Genomic DNA, 18932 nt, shown 5'->3' on the forward strand with positions numbered 1-18932 from the left:
GTGTTCTTGCATAGGTACTGCTTGCTGCTATTATTAAACGGAAGCAGGGACACAATTTTCTACAAAATGAGCCCTCGGTTCTCTTTGGATGTACAGAGGTAAACTAGGCTATGAAGCTCTATTACGAAAACATGATAGGTCTAGCCTCTGTACTGACAATTAGTTTAAAAAAGAGGTAGCAAACTGTAGCATTGATTCAAGTTTAGAGTGAAATGAACATTTTAAATTACTAAATAATCCTGACAATCCTACCAAGGGAGACAGCAAAGATTGTGCCTCCCATATACAGCATTTGCAGCTTGTTAGTGGGTGAAACTATCATGAATATTAATTATAATGTGCAAGTGAAGTTACAAACTGTATCTGTGACATTAATACCAGATGTACTTACCTCAGTTGAATTCAAATCACCATTTTGCACCACATCTGATACTGTTGGAACTATAGACATTCTCTCATATGATCAAAACACGATTCGTGGAAAGGAATCAACTGGGCCAGAGAAAACAAAAATGAATTATTTCTAAACATACATGATGTTCGCAGGAACTACAACTTAGTCCCTAGGCAAGGCCTACCTACAGTACTGATTTCGCTTAACTCCCGTTGAAAAAAAATCAACGATCGATAACAAACGTTGAAAATCGATAAAAATAGTTGAAAATCGGTTAAAAACGAATAATTTCGTTGACAAGATTTAGACTACTGCGGGCACGGTTGTCAACGAAGTTTCAACGAAATTTCCACGAAAGTTATCGCGATCAAAAAACCGCAAAGGCAATTCTAGACATATCAAGGTTGTGACTTGCGTTGAATCCTTAGTGTAACTACAGCCGTTTTCAGAGTCTACCAGAAGTTGCCGAGGAATATTACAAACGTTACAAAAGTTTGATTGTACTGTAGATAGAGTAAGTTCTGTACTAGGTGTTTGAAAAATGATTTGGCTAGGATAATAAAAAATAGGTCTTGATCGATCGTAACAAGCACATTCTATGACTCTTAAGTTATAGGCTAGTATTTAACTAAGATAAGTTTAAGTTAACTCACCAAGGAACGCAGCGTCAGAAAAACGAAATAAAAAACAAAATATCCACAATGAAGCAGTCATAGCTGGATATCAAAGAGATTTTTATTTCCAATAAATTCCTGTGTTACTGACGAACTACAGTGCCGTTTACTACGAACCGCGCTCACTTTCAAACTTTTCTGAGAGCGCATTCCGTCCAAAAAATCTCCCACCGGCTTCAATGCACGCAAAATAAAAAACATCCTGTTATTTTCCCCCTAACCCAAAGTTGCCCGCGAATGCAGATGGACTGCCCTGGTAATTAAGGTCGCAGCCTGGTTCTGGGTCACCTACAGTATGCTGCTTACATGTGAATTCCCTACCCTGGATATCCCCAGCGACAAAACTTTTTTGAGAGGCTTAGTCCAATCAGAAACCTGGTTTTGTCAAATTCACGCCTACCATCTGTTATTTAGCATAGTATTTATCTTCGTGGGGGTTTAGCACTGCAGAACCTTTGTCTGGCTGCCTCTAGAAGCAAACATTTTTTACCCCTACTGTTCGTAATGGAATGGATGTAACCTGTAACTAAGTTAATTGAAAACCAAATATTCATTCATATATATGTAAGTAGAACAATCCAGCAGGGATAAAAAGTTTATCTTGAATGAACCAATCAGAAGTCGTGCTATTAATAAAACTTGAAAACACCTGGCCAGCAAGAGAGTTGCAAACAATTGTTACTAAGAAAATAAAGCAGTGACTTGGGGCCCACCGTTGGGGAGAATCTGGGGAAAATGAATATATTTTCATTGCTTATTTGAGTATTGAATATTGGGAAGAGCTGATCAAACATTACTGGGGAGGGCTTTCAAATGGCCTGACGGCATGTAAATTTAATTTAATGAGAAGGGGGTGTTTTTATGAATCTCCCGGTATGCGTCACATGAGAAGTAAATGTTTTGTTTTTCGGTTTTATCATCGTTTTTCAAGTGGAACACCTCATAAAATCATATATATATTTGAATATCCTTCCTTAGTTTTACTAATCGGGAATGTTTGATAAGGCGTGCAATGCATCGTTCGAAAATGTAATTTTAAAGTAGAATTGAAAATGAACAACATAAAATATCTGTGAAGCGTGTGGAGCACAACTTTGAATATTCGTTGTGAAAGAAAACATAATGAACGATGTTTACTGTGTAAATAAATTTCGCGGAACTGGTATAGCGAAATTACGTACTGCAGCTTACGTCAGAGAAGCTCATTAATGACACAGGTGGATAGAGCGCATTAAAATTAGTTTTAGAAAATCCACGTCCTGCCGACAAAAGTCGACAACTGTACTTGTGTTCTTGCAAGAAGTGTGAAGTTCAGCGCTACTGTCAGATAGCGCTAATCCGTAAACAATACAATGAATGTGTTAAGGATCTAACATGGAAGTGAATAACAAACTCGACGTAGTTCCATATCTATTGAGTTTCACAAAAGTTTCGGGACGCTGTTAATAGTCCCCCACCCCCTTCCTGATATAAAATAGTTCACAAGAGGTGTTTGCCAAAAAGTAAACACATCATGTCACTTGGGGTCGATTATAACAGTGAAATAACTCATGTGTTCCCATGGGTTACACGCTCTTGAATACCCCGTCTTCCTATTTTCCATATGAACGGAGATCATCTCATGATTAACTTCACTTGATCATATGAAAAGAGTTCTCAGCGAGAAATTTAATAAATCGTTTCTCAATAATTCGGGAATTTTTTGCCTTCAAAGTTTGTCAGCACAGTCTAAAAATTACATACTTTTTTTTTAAAAGTACATACAGATGGCCACCAGATAATCCTTTCAAGGGACGGCAATTCAACCGATCGCGAGCGCGTCATCAACAATTGGGCGATAACTGCATTTGAACAGAATCATTTCACTTTTCTAGACAAACATTGCAGTGCACGCTTGATGACGACTCCGTCATCCGACCATGACCCTACCTAGGGCGCGTTGTTCCATGTGAACGGTCATGATTGGATCATGGCCGACAGAGTAGTGCCTGTGATCATGATGAATTGATGATGAGCGCGTAATCAGCATGTGCACACAGCAAACGTGTCAGCTATCAAATCGAGGTTGTTAAGAATATTTTCTTAGGAAAGTGTAACTATAACACCCCTTGCCCCCACCGGGACTAAAGGTTAGGCCTTGCAACTTCGAATATACTGTACATACAAAGACAAATAATTTCGTTGATAGTGGCATATTTGGAATTTAATTTTTAAATAAAGTAACCAGGTGTTTTGTTAAGACATTGTGTTCCGTCCAGGGAATATAGCAGCTTCCCGTTGTCTATAACCTGCCCATGCATATACGTGTTTTACTTGGCGCATTCGTTGGTTGTTCTATGACCCGCCTCTGCGTTTAGTTTTGTGTATTTTTTTTTTTTTTTTGGCGGGGGGGGGGGGGGGCATCCCGCATAAAACAAAAGACGTTCAGATGTGAGATTTACAGTATTCTGTCAGCTAAATGTAAATTTTAGTCATAACAGTGTGGACAGCACCTAAGTTTTTTGATATACAAATGGGGCAGGATATTATAGAAACATATTAATCCTATGCAAGTAAAAATGTCTACTTTGTAGTAAAAACCTATTTTGTTAGTACGAATTAATAGTTTGCAACAAGAACTAAATTTTTGTTAAATAAAGTTTTACTTCCATGGCACCAATGGAAAGTGGCGTCATGACAACGATGCCCGGGTGGGGACTCGCCCCCCCCCCCACCCCCAAAAAATATATTTCAGAGGATTAATTTCTCAGCATATCTCAGCATGATTTGTACATGTTTTGCTGATGTACCGGTAGTTTCTTTTTCTCTGATACTATAATAATACTTTACATTACTTGTGAAGACCTACAGTACAATAGAGCTTGTGTTTATTTATATACACGTAGCCTACCAACAAAAGTTGTATTTATTTATGTAAATAATAAATTTTCAACACATGAGTGACTGTTTTTTTTTTTTCAACACTTTGGAAACGGGGATAAAACTTTTTCTCGCAATATACTGTACGTCAAATTTAATGATCAAAAGCTGTCCCTCTCCGAGTTGACAACCCCGCCCCTTCCACCATCACAACCATCATTCGTTTCCCTTATGATTTTACATGACACAAAACAGAAAACATTACAACAACGACAAGACACAAAGCATGTTCTAGAGAGGAGAAAAAGTCGCTCTTTCAGTAGTATTTGATGGCCCTGAAAAGGGCCGTTTGATATATAGAGGGTTGAGCTCCTGGTGGTTTAATGTCCCGTGGCCTTCCCTTCGACTTCCAGCACAACTGGCAGAACCTTCTGGATGTGTCCGATGTACTTTTGACACTTTTCTGGGGTAACCCTATCTTTCCAAAAAAAGGTGATCATGCGCTTTAGATCGTCTAGTGTGTATGGCTTCAATTCCGACCGCAGGCAGTGTTTCAGCTCATGCCAGAGCATCTCGATGGGGTTCAAGTCAGGACTCTCGGCTGGCGTGGGCCACCATGGTATCTGGTTTGCGACCATGAAAGATTTTGTGAAGCCACTCGTATGTTTTGGGTCGTTATCCTGAATGAAGCGATAACCACCATCCGGAAAGGCTTTTCTCACGAACGGCAGCAGTCCATTCTGGAGAAGTTCTTGGCAGTAAAATTCGCTGCGCATGATCCCGTCAAAAATTACGATATCTGTGGCACCTCTCACAGATATACCTGCCCAAACGTGAACTTTGGTTGGGTGCTTTGGTCTTCCGATCAGTTCCGGAGCTTCCCCCTTCCTCCTGAACTGTAGTTTGGCCGTGTGGTCTAATTCCACAGAACATTCATCGGTGAAGATTGCGTTGGCGAAGGTTTCCTTATTTTCAATGCAACGAATTGCGTATTCTAGACGAGCGGTCTGGTTAACGCGGCGAATCAGTTGAGCGTATCTTGGCTTAGTGCACACCCAGTTTAGCTTTTTCTGTCGAACCCTCCGAATGGAACTTGTACTGATCGTTAAGTTCTCCTCACGTAGCTTCCTCTGGATGCCAATGGACGTTATCTCACGATTCGCATCAATGAGTTTATCCATTGCACTCAAGTGCAATGGACCAAACTTAGGAAGTGGCCGGCGGCGAGGCAGATCCCTAATCGTGCCATGTGTCTCCCACTTTCCTAGTAAATTTCTTACTGTTTTCGGGTCGACAAAATATCCCTTTTCAGCTAAAATTGCTCTTATCTTGGAAATACTATTTCCGAGCCCAGATAAGGTAACAATTTCCCTCCGGAGTGTAAGCGACAGTCGTGCCATTTTCTGCGAACGAAGTTCAGTTGGTGATTGTAACTCGCTGAATGCATTACTTCCAATTTTCTCATCGAAACATCAGACCTCCCTGTATTCAGACGATATTAATCATTTAAAACCCGCCCCTTTTTAATGAATTGATGTAGAGAATGACGACCTCTGTCCGCCCTCGGGCGATTCTTAACGAAGAGCGTATTTTTTTTTAGCGTCTAGCAACAACACATGCTGTCTTACGAATTACGATGTTCCTGGTTCAAGTCTTATTACGAGTAATCAAGAGCGTACTTTTATAACCTCCAGCAATAATACATGCGCTATTTGCTGACAGCCTTACGACTTATGATGTTTTCATATAGCACCATCGAAGGATTCGATGTGACCAAAATATGGCAACTTTAGGGTGCGTAGTAATCGTGATTACGTTGATTCATTACGGATATAAATTGATAACGTACGTTATCAATTATAGCTGCAGACTGTATTAGCGATTATAAGGCAATTAATAGGTTACAACTCCCAGAAACTTCAAGACACCACCCACGCAGGTTCATTTGGGTTTGGAGATGAAGATTGTTTTATTCAACAAGGCCATCAAAGGAGTGTAATTCTGTCGTCAAGATCGACTTTCCCGCGATCTGCCAAAAGAACCAAAAAAAAAATCCTCCCCCCAGATGGTGAATATGAGATGGTAGTGGGATAAAAGGGCGCAATTTAAAATGAAACGGCATTACTCGCCATGGTCTTGCAAGGTTGTAAATTGTTCTGTTCATGAAGTCTTCGTTTGTATATTTCCACCCATATTACTGATAAGTCTGATATTGATAAGCCTGCAGCAATCGATATTAGAGCAAAGTATTTTAATGTCCGAGGACTGTCCTGTATAAGCGCATCAGTGAAACACAAAGTTGTAAATTAACTGCAACAAGATAATCATAACCAGAAACTTCAGCGATACGCAGGTTTCCTTTCGCGGCAAGTTAAAATTGAACCAACATGAAGTTGCAGGGTTTAGATACAGCAAGCGGAATTTGGATGTTTTGTAAAAAACTGGAAGAAAGAAATGGAGAAGTGCACGTCAAGTAAGTAAATATTTTTTTTCTTGTGTTTCGCTCTTCTCTCATTCTACTTTCTATAACCAGGCATAGACATCAGGGTTATCGGTTATCATAACGTGCTGTAGACCCGCACATTGTAAATCAAAATGTGCAATTGTAAATAAGATTTTGCGTAGTACAGTATTTAATATATATTACGTTGATACTGTACCTTTAATAGCTTATCCTAGAAAAACAATATATTTGAAACAGTTAACATACATATTTACTCTCTGATAGTGGTGTGGCAACGGATGTTTTTCTTGCCAGTGCTTTCTGGGTCTCCCCCCCCCCCCCACCCCTTTCCTCCCACTGATCGATCATTGAAAGTTATTTACCTAATTTGCAAAAGCAGCGATGTGTTCTGAATTTTTGCCGACTGAAAATTTCAACGCAATGGGAGTGATATAAAATCCCTCCTGAATTTTAAAATCAAAACTCTTCACTGTTTTCCTCAAAGCAGTACGTAAATTAACAGTTGATACAAAGTACGTGTTATTTTCATTGGTCGATAATTCCTGTAAGTGACACTTAGGAAAACTTCTCCGTAAGGTCATGTTAGTGTACAAATCATTTGGACGATATAATTACCAGTTAGCATTAACTTTTCATATTGTTTTCGATTGCGTACTATAGTTTATGTAAGAACACATTTCAATAATTAATATTTTCACAATTAGGCTAAACTTTTTAATTTTATTCGTGTGACAGATGGATAGGCTATTCTACCACTTCCTGGTTGCCTCGCAATGAGGTTAGGGAGCACCTGCTTAAGAGGCCTTTAAGAGTACAACCACGCAAACAAGATTGGCCTGTATCTAAGCATCCCAGCAAATTGCAGCGTACGGATAGCGTAACCGTGAAAAGGAACGATGGGTCAACGGGAGGTCGGCTAACCGTTCATATCAACGACCCATACAGAGGCCATGTAAGCCCATGCCCTTTTTTGTAGTTATGCCTGAGGCATCATGGCCCATTCGAGTAGGCGCGTATATGTGTATGCATGGAATGTATGTATATAAAGTATGTACTGTGTGTATATGGGTATGTAAGTACTGTATGTGACGCCTTAACTTGTAAAACGAAATCTCACGAACCGTAGATCAGTTTAAGTTGATACTTACTACAATGATAGCACATGATCCAGGAATGATCTATAATGTTTTTGTAGTGCCATTATGATGTATGCATAGTCATGATGGGTGGGAACCTTACAATATCACATACGGTTGGTGAGAATCTGCATTTGTAAGTTCAATATGGATATGCATGGTTTGCCACCCCAAATGATTTACTTTATTAAATATTCTTGGAGGAAGGGGTCCAATCAAATTTGTGGTTAGAACCTGGTCATAAGCTCAGCTTAAGTAGGTTGGTTTGAATAGATAATGTGACACACTGTGTAGACTGGCATGCAGAGTACGTAAACAGTGATGAGAGGTTATCACAAACGTACTGTACTTCTCAATGAGAAAAAAAAATCCCAAACAGTGGCGAATGAACCACATTGAATGTTGTATTTCTGGTTTTATTAACATGGCCTTATTCCGTTTTGGAGGGATCTTGTCTGCGCTCGCTCCAGTACCAATTGGTGTACTATCAATGAATAAATCAAAAACTGTAGGTAAACTACTCTATATTGCAGTATGGTGCTGACATTGATCCGCAACATTTGTTTCACAGATAGTGACAGCTTGCAACCAGACTATACGTTATGAACTGTTGACTGACTACATAGACTCCTCCGATACCGATGTCTCTCCAACGTCCCCTTCCCAACCACCATCATTTGTAGAAGATAACCATTTGAATATTGTTAATGACGTAAGTGTTTTCCAAAAGATGTTGATAGTTTACTTTTAAACCACTGTGAAGGGTAGATAAAGGGGGAAGGACAAAATGCACTATTTTCTTTATCGAGGTGGGACGGTGGGTAGACTGTGATCAATGGGAGTGCCGCACGGATATGGCAAGCCATGTGGGACAAACACCGCATAATATATCCGCGTATTAATTCGAATATATACGCGTATTAATTCAAATACACATGTGTTGTACAAGTTTCGCTTTTTGAAGCGATCTCGCGAGCCCGCCAAAACATTTATCGTTGGTATATGTACACAGCAAGAGCGGAAATGTTTTTTCGCATGTATATTCTAATTAATCCGTGCATATATTGGATTTAATCTCCATATGTATTTTATTTAATACGTGTATATATTCGAATTAATACGTGTATATATTCGAATTAATACGTGTATATATTCGAATTAATACGTGGATATATTCGAATTAATACGCGGATATATTTAAGCCATATGATTGGCTCATAATATATACGCGTATATATTACAATTAATACGCGTATAAATTCCAATTTATACGCGGATATATTATGCAGTGTTTGTCCCATATGGCTTGCCATACACGGAAACTATAGCAGCACATCATTGCATTTTGTGTTTTTATGCACCTAATGGAATTTGCTGGTCGGTATATGGGTGCGGGGAGGGAATGAGTGGTTCGTGCACCCTTCCATTTTACATGTTGTTCCTTTATGCCATCACAACAAATCATGAATACATTTTAACGTTTTAGATCTCAACAACCAAACAAGATATGAGTTGGATCAATAAGAGTAGTTTTTAATTCTGTCACATATATGTTAAATTTGAACCTTGAGTAATTTGAGTTGTCCTATAAGCATGTCTAAAGCATGTAATCTCCTCTATAGCAAATACTGTATTATTGTTTCAGGTCGCACATTTGACCATCCCAAAGAAGCCTCGTCAGAAAAAAAGGTCAACAGTAGACGTAAGGAAGAAGGTTAGTTGGCTTATTAGGGGATGGGGGTATCTTAGAAAAGCCTAGAGAAGACCTATCGTTACTTTGATATGTTTAACTCCAGCAACAAACAAAAAAGGCAGGTTGGGGTCTTCCGCTTAAAGCTGAATTATGCGTTGAAACGTCTGATATGATGCTTTTCTAATTTTGTGTCCTTTTGTTATACAGCAACTATGAATATTCATAAATGAGCCATGAAGCCATGTTAGTGCATGGTATTGTGTCTGTGTTATATAGCCGAAATATACCACCACGGTTGATATTTGAAGTCTGAGTTGTTCCCAGAATTACTTGAGTTTGTTTTGATTTCTTATTTTAAGTGTAGTTTGTAAAAAGTGTTGCCCACCTTATATATTAAGAGATTGCTTACGCATTTTTTTTTCACTAGGGAGCGAAAGTGCTGTGCATAGGAGAGTCTGCCGCTGTCTCTGACAGCAACAGTAATTGGACAGTGGAACTGCCATCTGTTTCCAGCGCCGCTATAAAAAAGGCAAAGCAAACCTTGAAAGAAAAGACCGTTGGGGATCAAGGAAGTGTTGGTGTCATAGCCAGCGCTTCTAATGAAGTGGATTGTACACGGCATGAAGAAGAAGCGGTGGATGTCGGTAGGACAGAGGAAGTTGGGAAGCAGAACCTCTGGCAAAGGCTGGAACTGGTCGAACAGAGGATGGAAAGGATGGAGTCCAACTTCATTCGTGGACAGAATGAAATTAAAAGCATGGTGTCCACTATCATGTCGATGATGAATAAGTCGGAACAAGCAAGTGATGTGTTTGCAGACAGCATGAACATTCTCCATGATGAAGAAAGTTTTTTCACGTCTTCAGAACTTGATTACTTTGAGCCATCTACATCTTCCATCTCACACCCCACACAAACATCATCTCCCCTACCTCTAACATCATCTCCCCAACCTCTAACATCCTCTCCCCAACCTCTAACATCCTCTCCCCAACCTCTAACGTCATCACTTCCACTAACATCATCATTTCCAATATCAATATCACCATCTCCAACCCTAACATCACTAACTTTATCTTCCTTATCAATATCACCTCCCCTAACATCACCTCCCCTGCCCCTAACATCATCATCCCTACCAACATCACCTTCCCTAACATCACCTCCCCTACCCCTAACATCATCATTCCTACCAACACCACCTCCCCTAACATCACCTCCTCTAACATCACCTGCCCTACCCCTAACATCATCATTTCTTCCAACATCACCTCCCCTAACATCACTTCCCCAACCCCTAACATCAACTTCCCTACCAACATCACCTCCCTTAACATCACTTCCCCCACCCATAACATCATCTTCCCTACTAACATCACCTCCCCATACTTCATCTCACATATCTCCAACATCACTGAACCATACGAAGTCACCAACCGAACACTCCACAGCATCCAACCTACCACAAGAATTTCTGCGGTCTCTGTGGATATATGCAGACAAACCTACGACACTTGCACGTAAACTAGCGAAAGCCATATTCACCGTGGAGGAAATGGTATCCTGTAATTGCAATGGCACTCACGGCAAGCCGCGCCTACCATCATCCGGTATGACCTGTCTATACAACGAGCTGTTCAAGATAACACAGACTCCGATACCGCGTAGGACGTTCGTATGGAAACAAGCGACTACCGCCATAGACTCTCTAATGAGATCTATGAGATCGTACAAAAAGAAAAAAATATCCAAATCTTTGGAGTAATCTTTAAAATCTATTTTAACCCGTTGAACCTCATGATAATAAGTTCCAGTATAGCTTACTGTTCTGCTGCTTTAAAGTGGTGAAACATACAGTATTTTAATCAATTCCCTGTATATATCGTCGCTTTTGTTCCTGCCCCTTTTTGACATCTGATATCCTTTTTTGTCCCGCGTCGAATCTATCGCCATCGACCACTTCCTCATCGAAAAAATATATAGTCCTCTTTTTTTAAATTGAGAAATGGTCACCCTAGCCATACTTGAGCTTGATTGTGACATTCTGTATGGCTAGGGTGATCATTTCTCAATTTCAAAAAGCGATTTCGATGAGAAACCTTTACTGTCATAATGGCGTTTATGTATATGAAGAAGAGAAAATGGACATGTCTTATTGGGTATGTGGATGTACCACAGGTATGACAGGCTGAAAACGCTTTAGGAGAATATCTAAGGATTTGAAGCTTTGACTTGTCTCATGTTGATCTACAATAAACCCAAAAGTCAGCAAACGTCATCTATCATACTGTTTTCTTTTGCAACCTACTGATGTGATGCTTTGTCAGGCTATAACCATCTCAGCAACTTTACATTTTCTTTTGCTACATCTTAAACAGCGCATTATAGTATGTCAGTCATGCTCATACGGTACCTGCGAAATAATTCTGACTTTCTTTAAAAGTAAAGTATTTTCGCATTCGGGTTTTAGTTTGCGACACTTCCTTTTTTACCTAAGTTAAACATGCTGGAATGATATAATAGTTGTATAACGTGTACTTAAAAAAAATACGTGCTGCAAATACCAAATAATCATGTTACGAAGGCTGCTTTATTACATACATGCATTCCATACAATATGACGAAAGACCTGGCAGAAATGAATATTCATGCCTCTAGACTCAGTTCCCGCTGTTAACGTATACCTAGGCATTATCCTGGTAATTTATTAGCTAGGTCAAACAGAAGATAACAAATTAACAAAACTCGGCCTGTCCGGCACAAGTGGCTGTCTGTGTTTATCGTCCAGTTTGTATGTGTAACTCCATAACTTGTAAACGTCATATCTCAGAACGGTCAGTGAGTTGTTTGGAAGCACATTTGAGATGGAAAGTAACCACATTAAGTGCGTCCATTCTAGTTAACCAATTGTAGTTTTTGTTCATTTATTCTTACTGAAGTTGTAGTTCTTGATCATACTTTATTCTTTTCGTAGGTTCGATTTTGGACGAAAATAAAATGTATCATTGTTATTGTGTTTTTTCTTTCTCTCTGTTTTTAGACTATTCATTATTTGTTGACATTTTTTCGCTTATTCCACAATTTGATAATTTTGTTTTATGTGATTTTTTTTTTCGAGAAGGTCATTCAAAGACCACGAGCGAACGTGACAAAGTGATATACACAAGCACCACGACACCAAACTACATGTCTTTTTATCCAGAAAGACGTGTCAGTATGTGGACCCATTCCCGTGTTGCCCACTTTTATGTTAATTCGTAACATCTTTTTAACATCAACTAAAAAATGAATCAACAAGTTCTAACTGTTTGACAGGGCAAGGGATTAGCAAAAGAAAATGGGTCTCATTCCCAATTCTTGAAAAGGTTACCAAAAGAGAAAAAACAAATACGCTTTAGGACTACTATACCTTCTGGATTAAAAGCCCCGAAATTTTCAGTCCCAGTATTTTTCTATTGTTTGATTAGCGCCCAGTGGCGGACTGTGGTGTTTGAAGCGGCCGCGGCAAACGTTTTGGAGGGGCTACATGTCTGTTACACTGTAAGACGGACGCCACCGTCTTGCGCGGGTTTGCGTCCATCAATATTTTTGGTTAAATGGACATTCACAACCCTATCTGTTTTACAGACCTCATTACAAGGGGGAGGGCACAGCAAATGTTTTACTCAGTTCAACGCCCCAATATTGCCCATTTAGAATGTTTCTCGATAGTCCAAACCAGGGAATTGATACTGTTTAAGTTTATTGTCTTTTCAATGCTACAAAACGGTGTAAAGAAACAACAAAAGTTCATCACATATGAACAGAAAACTGTACAAAAATTTGAGAAACCAGAAATAAGAAAAAAACCTTCGAGTTGATACAGAATGGCAAAAAAGATGAAGTACTAAAACACTTGCAACAAAATGCAGCACCTGGATAAAAGATCTAAATGCATAAATCAATTTCGCGGAACTGGTATTATGAAATTATGTTCTGCAGCTTACGTCGGAGAAACTCAGAAATAACGTAGGCGGAAAGAGCGCAAGAAAATTACGTATTTGAAATCCCTATACAGCCGACAAAAGTCGATATCTCATTCCGTTTTCGAGTTATAAGCGATTTTGTGTTTTTGCGATATGGTTTTCAGTTTATTTTCATTCAGTAAGGTCGTTTTTGTGTGTGTGTTATCTTGTTCGGAAATGATCCAAAACGAAAGTAATAACTGTAAAGTTTTTCCACTTCTGGTATAAAATTATTCCATCAAAGTTAACCTGAGTAACATGTCTCATGCCAAATCTATATTAAACAAAATAGAGAAAATAAAAAGAGAAAACGCCTTTTTGAAAAATGGAAGCGTCCTCGCAGAATGGGCGGGGCATCTTTATTTTGCTTCAAGTAACATGTTTTCGCTCAGAAACAAAGTTTCATACTTCATCTCTACTAAAAAACCAAATATACATCTCTAAAAAATAACTATTTTGCGTAATCTGCAAGTAAACGAAGTTTATATGTCCATTCATTGTTATTTAAATGGTTAAACAGCACTCCAACTTATCTGGAAGGGTGCCTCGTGGTACATAGCTTGTACTGCAACCTTTTCGGAGGCCTGGCGAAGTTAAGACTTATGTCGCTGTGTTTGGGGTTCACAGTTAGAAAACGTCCCCCGTCAGTTTAACTTACATGTTTCTTTGAGTGTGTGTTCTCACGCAAGGTTGAGAATGGCTCAGTGAATATTCTTACTTGCAAACGACTGTTCCAAAGTCTAATCGATACTAATGAACGAAGTTACGCGTTTTCCGACGCTTCGCGTAACCACATATTGACCTTCTATTTCGTTTAAAAAAGAATTTCAACGCATCGTTGAAAATTCCACGAAGGAAATGACTGAGAAATGCAATCGTTAAAATTCGATAAAAATCGATAAAAATCGATAAAAATCGGGGAATTTCGATAAAAAACGAAGAAATTCGGTTATTTTTTTTTTAACGAATTTCAACGGGAGTTAAGCGAAATCAGTACTGTAGGTCAGTACTCTAACAGCAAATTAACAAACACCATATGTAACGGTCCAACTGTTTATATCTTCAAGGTATTCATGGTTCATATGCCAAATACGGACTAGCTGAAGATGTGCAATTTGATGCCTAGTTTCAAGAAAGTCGCAAAACACAATAGAGCATGAGCGATAGCCTACCTAACCTCAGGCCTAAACTTTAGTACTGTACTGTACTTTAGGCCTAGTTATAGTATGACTAACTGAGTATGACGTTACAGAAGGTTACAAACGAAACGTCGTTCCTCGATCCTGTACTTTGTTCATCTAATTTCGTACCCACAGTTTCCTGTTGAATTACCTTGTACGAAATAACTTACCAGTGTATTCACGATTGCAAAAGTTTTGTATACTAACTGAAGCAAAATATGCGGAGGCCCGTCTACGCCATATCTAGGATATTCCGTATCAAAATTTCTACAGTCACTGCACTCTACGCCCTGTAGCACAGACTATAGTACTTCAATTCCAGTGGCCATTCCGAATCTAGCAGACAACAGCCACTAGTACGGAACCGTAGAAAGGACATGTAAATTTATTTATTTATTTATTTGTTTTATCGCCAAGTGGGAAAGGAAGTCTCCTATAAGGTCTTAAAAAGACTTAAAGTGGCCATGACACGAAAATTTCAAAGTCCTATATTTTTGGGATCCATCAAAGAATGTTCTCTAGAACATGTATCAACCATTCTGCCAGTTTAAAACTTGATTTTTCAAGTCGAAAATTGAGAATGAATTTACCCTTTTCGGCGTTTGAAACTTTGTTTACTCGAAAATTTTCCGATTCGCATGACGTCATGTGACGTCACGTTTTGAACACATTTACGATCCTCCGAATATACCATTCACGTACACAGTAGACAAGTACACATACCACTAGTAGTTACTAAACAAAACACCGATCACAAGTGCGATATCAAATCAAAATTTCCTGTGAAATGGCGGATCCAGAACCAATTGCGGCAACCGAAGTTCAAAGTGATAATGGTTCTTCACTAGGCAGTGAAATTGGGCTATAATTAGAGCGCCCTTTCTCATATTCGAAGCAGAGAGTGAAGGCGATGATCATTCCAATATTGAACCGAACGTTGAGGGTGGAGCGGAGGTGTTAGAACCGTATCAGTTCGAGCCTGTTAAACGAGCCGAAATTGAAGCTCCACAACATACCGAAGAAGAAATCCGTTCGAAACCATTGCAAGGAACATACAACGTGGTAAGAATTTATTAACGAAGCATTTAAAAACAAAATCCAGTCCATTTTGTGCATGTGTTGTTGGAATTCGCGGAACACCCTAAACCGTATTGTGCGTTGTGTTACGGTAACTTACAACCCGTATGTAGAGTGTGTAGTACTAGTAGGGTTGTTGCATACTGAAAGTTTGGCTCGGGGATGTAAGTTGCATTATGCAGCCATGCTAGGTAGGCATATGTGTTATTTCATACTCATTATTACTTGGCTAGTACTTTGGCCTGGAGTTTTGCAAATCAATTTTCTGAAACAAAAGAATGTTTCATGATACACGGAAGGTGTAAAATCACAACAAATGTAACCATAACTGTACATTGTATGCCTGCTTGTTATTGTGGACATCATGGCCAACATTAATACATTTTGAACTTTCATAAATTTTTTCCCAGGCAGTACAGATACATAGCCTACGGTCAACAGGTTCAATGATACTTGGGGTTCCTAGCAAGACACGTCAGGGTTGTGCTACCATCATGTGCAGCCCAAAGGATCAGAAGTGATTTTCCAGCCAATGGTCATTACACTGGATTCAAGTTGCCAGGAGAAAACTCATTGTACAGGAAGCCTTGGTTGAGAAATTCCTCCAGGAACACCTTTTCTAAACTACGATTGTGTTGGATTATCAATCCGTCTGGGTTCCCTCAGTGTTGATATATTGAAATTCAAGACTTTTAATTCAGGATGAAAAGGTTATTTTCCAGACCCAACATCAACAATGAAAAGGCATGTTTTGAAGCATTTGGACACTAGTGTTGGCGTGACCGTGATGTCATATAATATGTGCATAAGGGAATGGGCATTGACATTTTTAGGGGCATTTACCTCCCAGACGTTTGATTCGTACCTTTAATCTGGAAGCCAAAACATCCATATCATCAATGATATTTGACAGAAAAGTCATAATAAAGACCAATGGAGGCAGCAGAACTCTTGAATGTTTAGACTTTGTTTCTTCAGCAGCAGTTGGTTTGTTTTGAAGTCTTTCTTCAAAAACTCAGCAGTACACCCTGTTAATGGTCTTCGATTGTTTTAATGCGTGTGTTGCTGTGTTTCACATTGCCCATCAGTGTTGTACGTGTCGTCGTGCTTGTGTAACATTTTTGCATGTGAGTTACTTCGTGCAGTGTTTCTTGGTTTAAATAACCCTTTATTGTATTTGATTCTGGATTATTCTAATTAATTTGTCACAACAACGATTGATAGCGATGGACTTGCAACTGCTTTGTAGGCTTAAAGCAAAAAAATTCATGTAAGTTGTTTTCTTTTAACCTCCTTTGATGTCACAAATTACATTAGTGTAATTTAAGAATGATAATGTTTATGGAAAGTACAGTTTTACTTTTATGTCATATAATACAATGATTGTTGTTAATGTTAGTTCAGATTGTCCAGAATGACTGTCTAGAACTGATATTGAATAAATTTTGTTCAATGATTTAACACTTGAACTATGTTGTGTGAATTTTTGGCTCTGTGACTTTAAAATAAATCGCTTTGAGATTTAATTAAACACCCTTTGGAATAAAATCTTTTTACCTACCTATTTTGACCCATCCCCATTACCCCCACTCCCTCCACAACATAAAAAATGGTTTTCCTGGAATAGGAATAAGAAATTATTGCTATAACTAACTGATCCAGTATATTCCGGAAATAAATTGGGGCACTGAGATTTGTTCACAAGAAGATGTAACCCATCGCTTCTGAAGCTAACCTCATAGCTTATTAGTATACAATAGAGCAATGAAGGGGGTGTTAATTTAGATGATACAGTAAAATCTCTTCGTCTATTGCGACTTCAGTGTAGTAACGCTAATACTATAGTACTACTAGTGCTCGGCGCGCTACCTCCTAAGGATCGCCACTTGCCCCATTGGAGGTTTCCTGTTCCCCGATCTGGTCTTCAGAGTAGTTTTTTGTGGATTACTTGACAGAAGAATGACTCTTTTATGTCGAACCGTTAAAGTCCATTTGTTTTATTTCATAACAAAAAGGAGGGATCGTAGTATGCTTCCGTGAAGTGTTCGCTTCATTCGGAGCTGCATACTGGCTAGGCCCAGTGAAATCGGCGCTGGTGTTGTGCACTAACTTGGTCATAATCGCCGTGTTTTTTTCGTCCTTCAGCCATGGATGAAGGCTAATTGCATGGGTAATGATATTTATGCAGCCCCCAACAACACAACGGACCGGCATTTCTCTCGGATAGTTTACAACAGTTGTAAAACAAACTTGAAATTTCTAACGATGTAGCGTAATACAGTGGTTGTTCTCTCAGTGTAAATGTGCGTGTATATGGAACGGTATGATCGTCGCGCATCCGATACATGCCTGGGCTTTGCACGTGTGTTCCTAACATGACGTCATCATTGTCTTGTTGTGAAATCGCATTCTCAGATATCTATTTTCGGATGCGAATATTAAAACGTTAATTACTAATTAGTCCTTGAGGTTTTCAAGGTGTTGAGGATAGTTTTGAACATAGATTTTCTCATAGATTCAGAGGAAGTTACTCTCGATGAGTTGGATTTTTCGTGTCATGGCCTCTTTAACAAAGCAGGAGACTCCCTGGAAGAAAAGGAAAAAATGTACAAATATTAATAATACAGTATATACATAAAATTAAATATGCAGTAATAATAACCTAATAATGATGCTGAGATGGATACGTGAATAGATTTTATAATATTAGTACGAATTAATAAATTCCCTTTTCAATGTCTGTCAAAATGAAAAGAAGTTGAAAATTAACGATTTGTCCTGACGCGTGAACTTGCCATGATGACAAAAATGTGAAAAAAATGAACGTTTTGACGACATCATAAATACCAAAAACCTGAAAATGACCGAATTGCACCATTCCAAATATGGTTTAATGTCATACAGTCAATTTCTAGATATTCTCTATTTTGACAAAACGCCAATTTTCAAAATTGTCGACATTTTGACGAGTTAATGTATCTCGAAAAACATCAATTATCAGATTATTGCCACTTTGATGAGTTGGTACTATGCAGACAAAACGTCAGTTTTCATTTTTTTGCCATTTTGACTAGGGATGCACCGGATATCCGGTCCGGCCGGACTATCCGGCCGGATAGTGAGAAATCATCCGGTTCCGGTTCCGGCCGGATATTTTTCAAAATCCAGCCGGATCTATTTGAAAATCTGCCCGGATCTTTTTCAAAATCTGGCCAGAATTTTTCCTTAAATAGTGTTGGTATTAACTTAAATCAATGTAACCTATTTCCAAAAATTAATAAAAACATTCAAAGTAAGGAAAATTAGGTTTAACATGTTTAATTTAATTTCTCAATGGTCTGACCCACTGTTTCTAAAGATCAACCAAAATAATACAACTACTGTAATAATATGAAGCTACAACAAATACAGTTTGCAGTGAAATCATTTCTTGCAGCCTTCATCAGTGTA

The 18932-nt window shown here is 38.8% G+C and overlaps 3 protein-coding genes across 6 annotated transcripts in view; 2 read left to right on the plus strand and 1 right to left on the minus strand.

The window, feature by feature from the left end:
• The window catches only part of LOC139971571 (uncharacterized), a 28444-nt gene extending 13709 nt beyond the window's left edge, over window positions 1-14735 (minus strand). The window contains exons 1-2 of one of the 4 annotated variants that reach the window (XM_071978163.1): window positions 14576-14735; window positions 392-492 (exon numbers count right to left, since the gene is read on the minus strand). In XM_071978163.1, coding sequence (XP_071834264.1) covers window positions 392-451 — 60 coding nt within the window. In that variant the 5' untranslated portion in view covers window positions 452-492; window positions 14576-14735. The remainder of the gene's footprint in view (window positions 1-391; window positions 493-14575) is intronic. The other 3 variants (XM_071978174.1, XM_071978191.1, XM_071978181.1) reach the window with 3 other exon arrangements.
• LOC139971430 (E3 ubiquitin-protein ligase TRIM56-like) overlaps window positions 1-18932 on the plus strand; it is a 73226-nt gene that overhangs the window by 48980 nt on the left and 5314 nt on the right. The window lies entirely within an intron of this gene.
• LOC139972262 (uncharacterized) lies at window positions 6315-10985 on the plus strand. Its single transcript, XM_071979187.1, has 5 exons — window positions 6315-6400; window positions 7127-7343; window positions 8099-8239; window positions 9173-9241; window positions 9648-10985. The coding sequence occupies exons 1-5, from the start codon at window positions 6315-6317 to the stop codon at window positions 10983-10985; spliced, it is 1851 nt and encodes a 616-aa protein (XP_071835288.1).

Source organism: Apostichopus japonicus, chromosome 1 (genome assembly GCF_037975245.1).
Source record: "Apostichopus japonicus isolate 1M-3 chromosome 1, ASM3797524v1, whole genome shotgun sequence".
NCBI classification, from domain to species: domain Eukaryota; kingdom Metazoa; phylum Echinodermata; class Holothuroidea; order Aspidochirotida; family Stichopodidae; genus Apostichopus; species Apostichopus japonicus.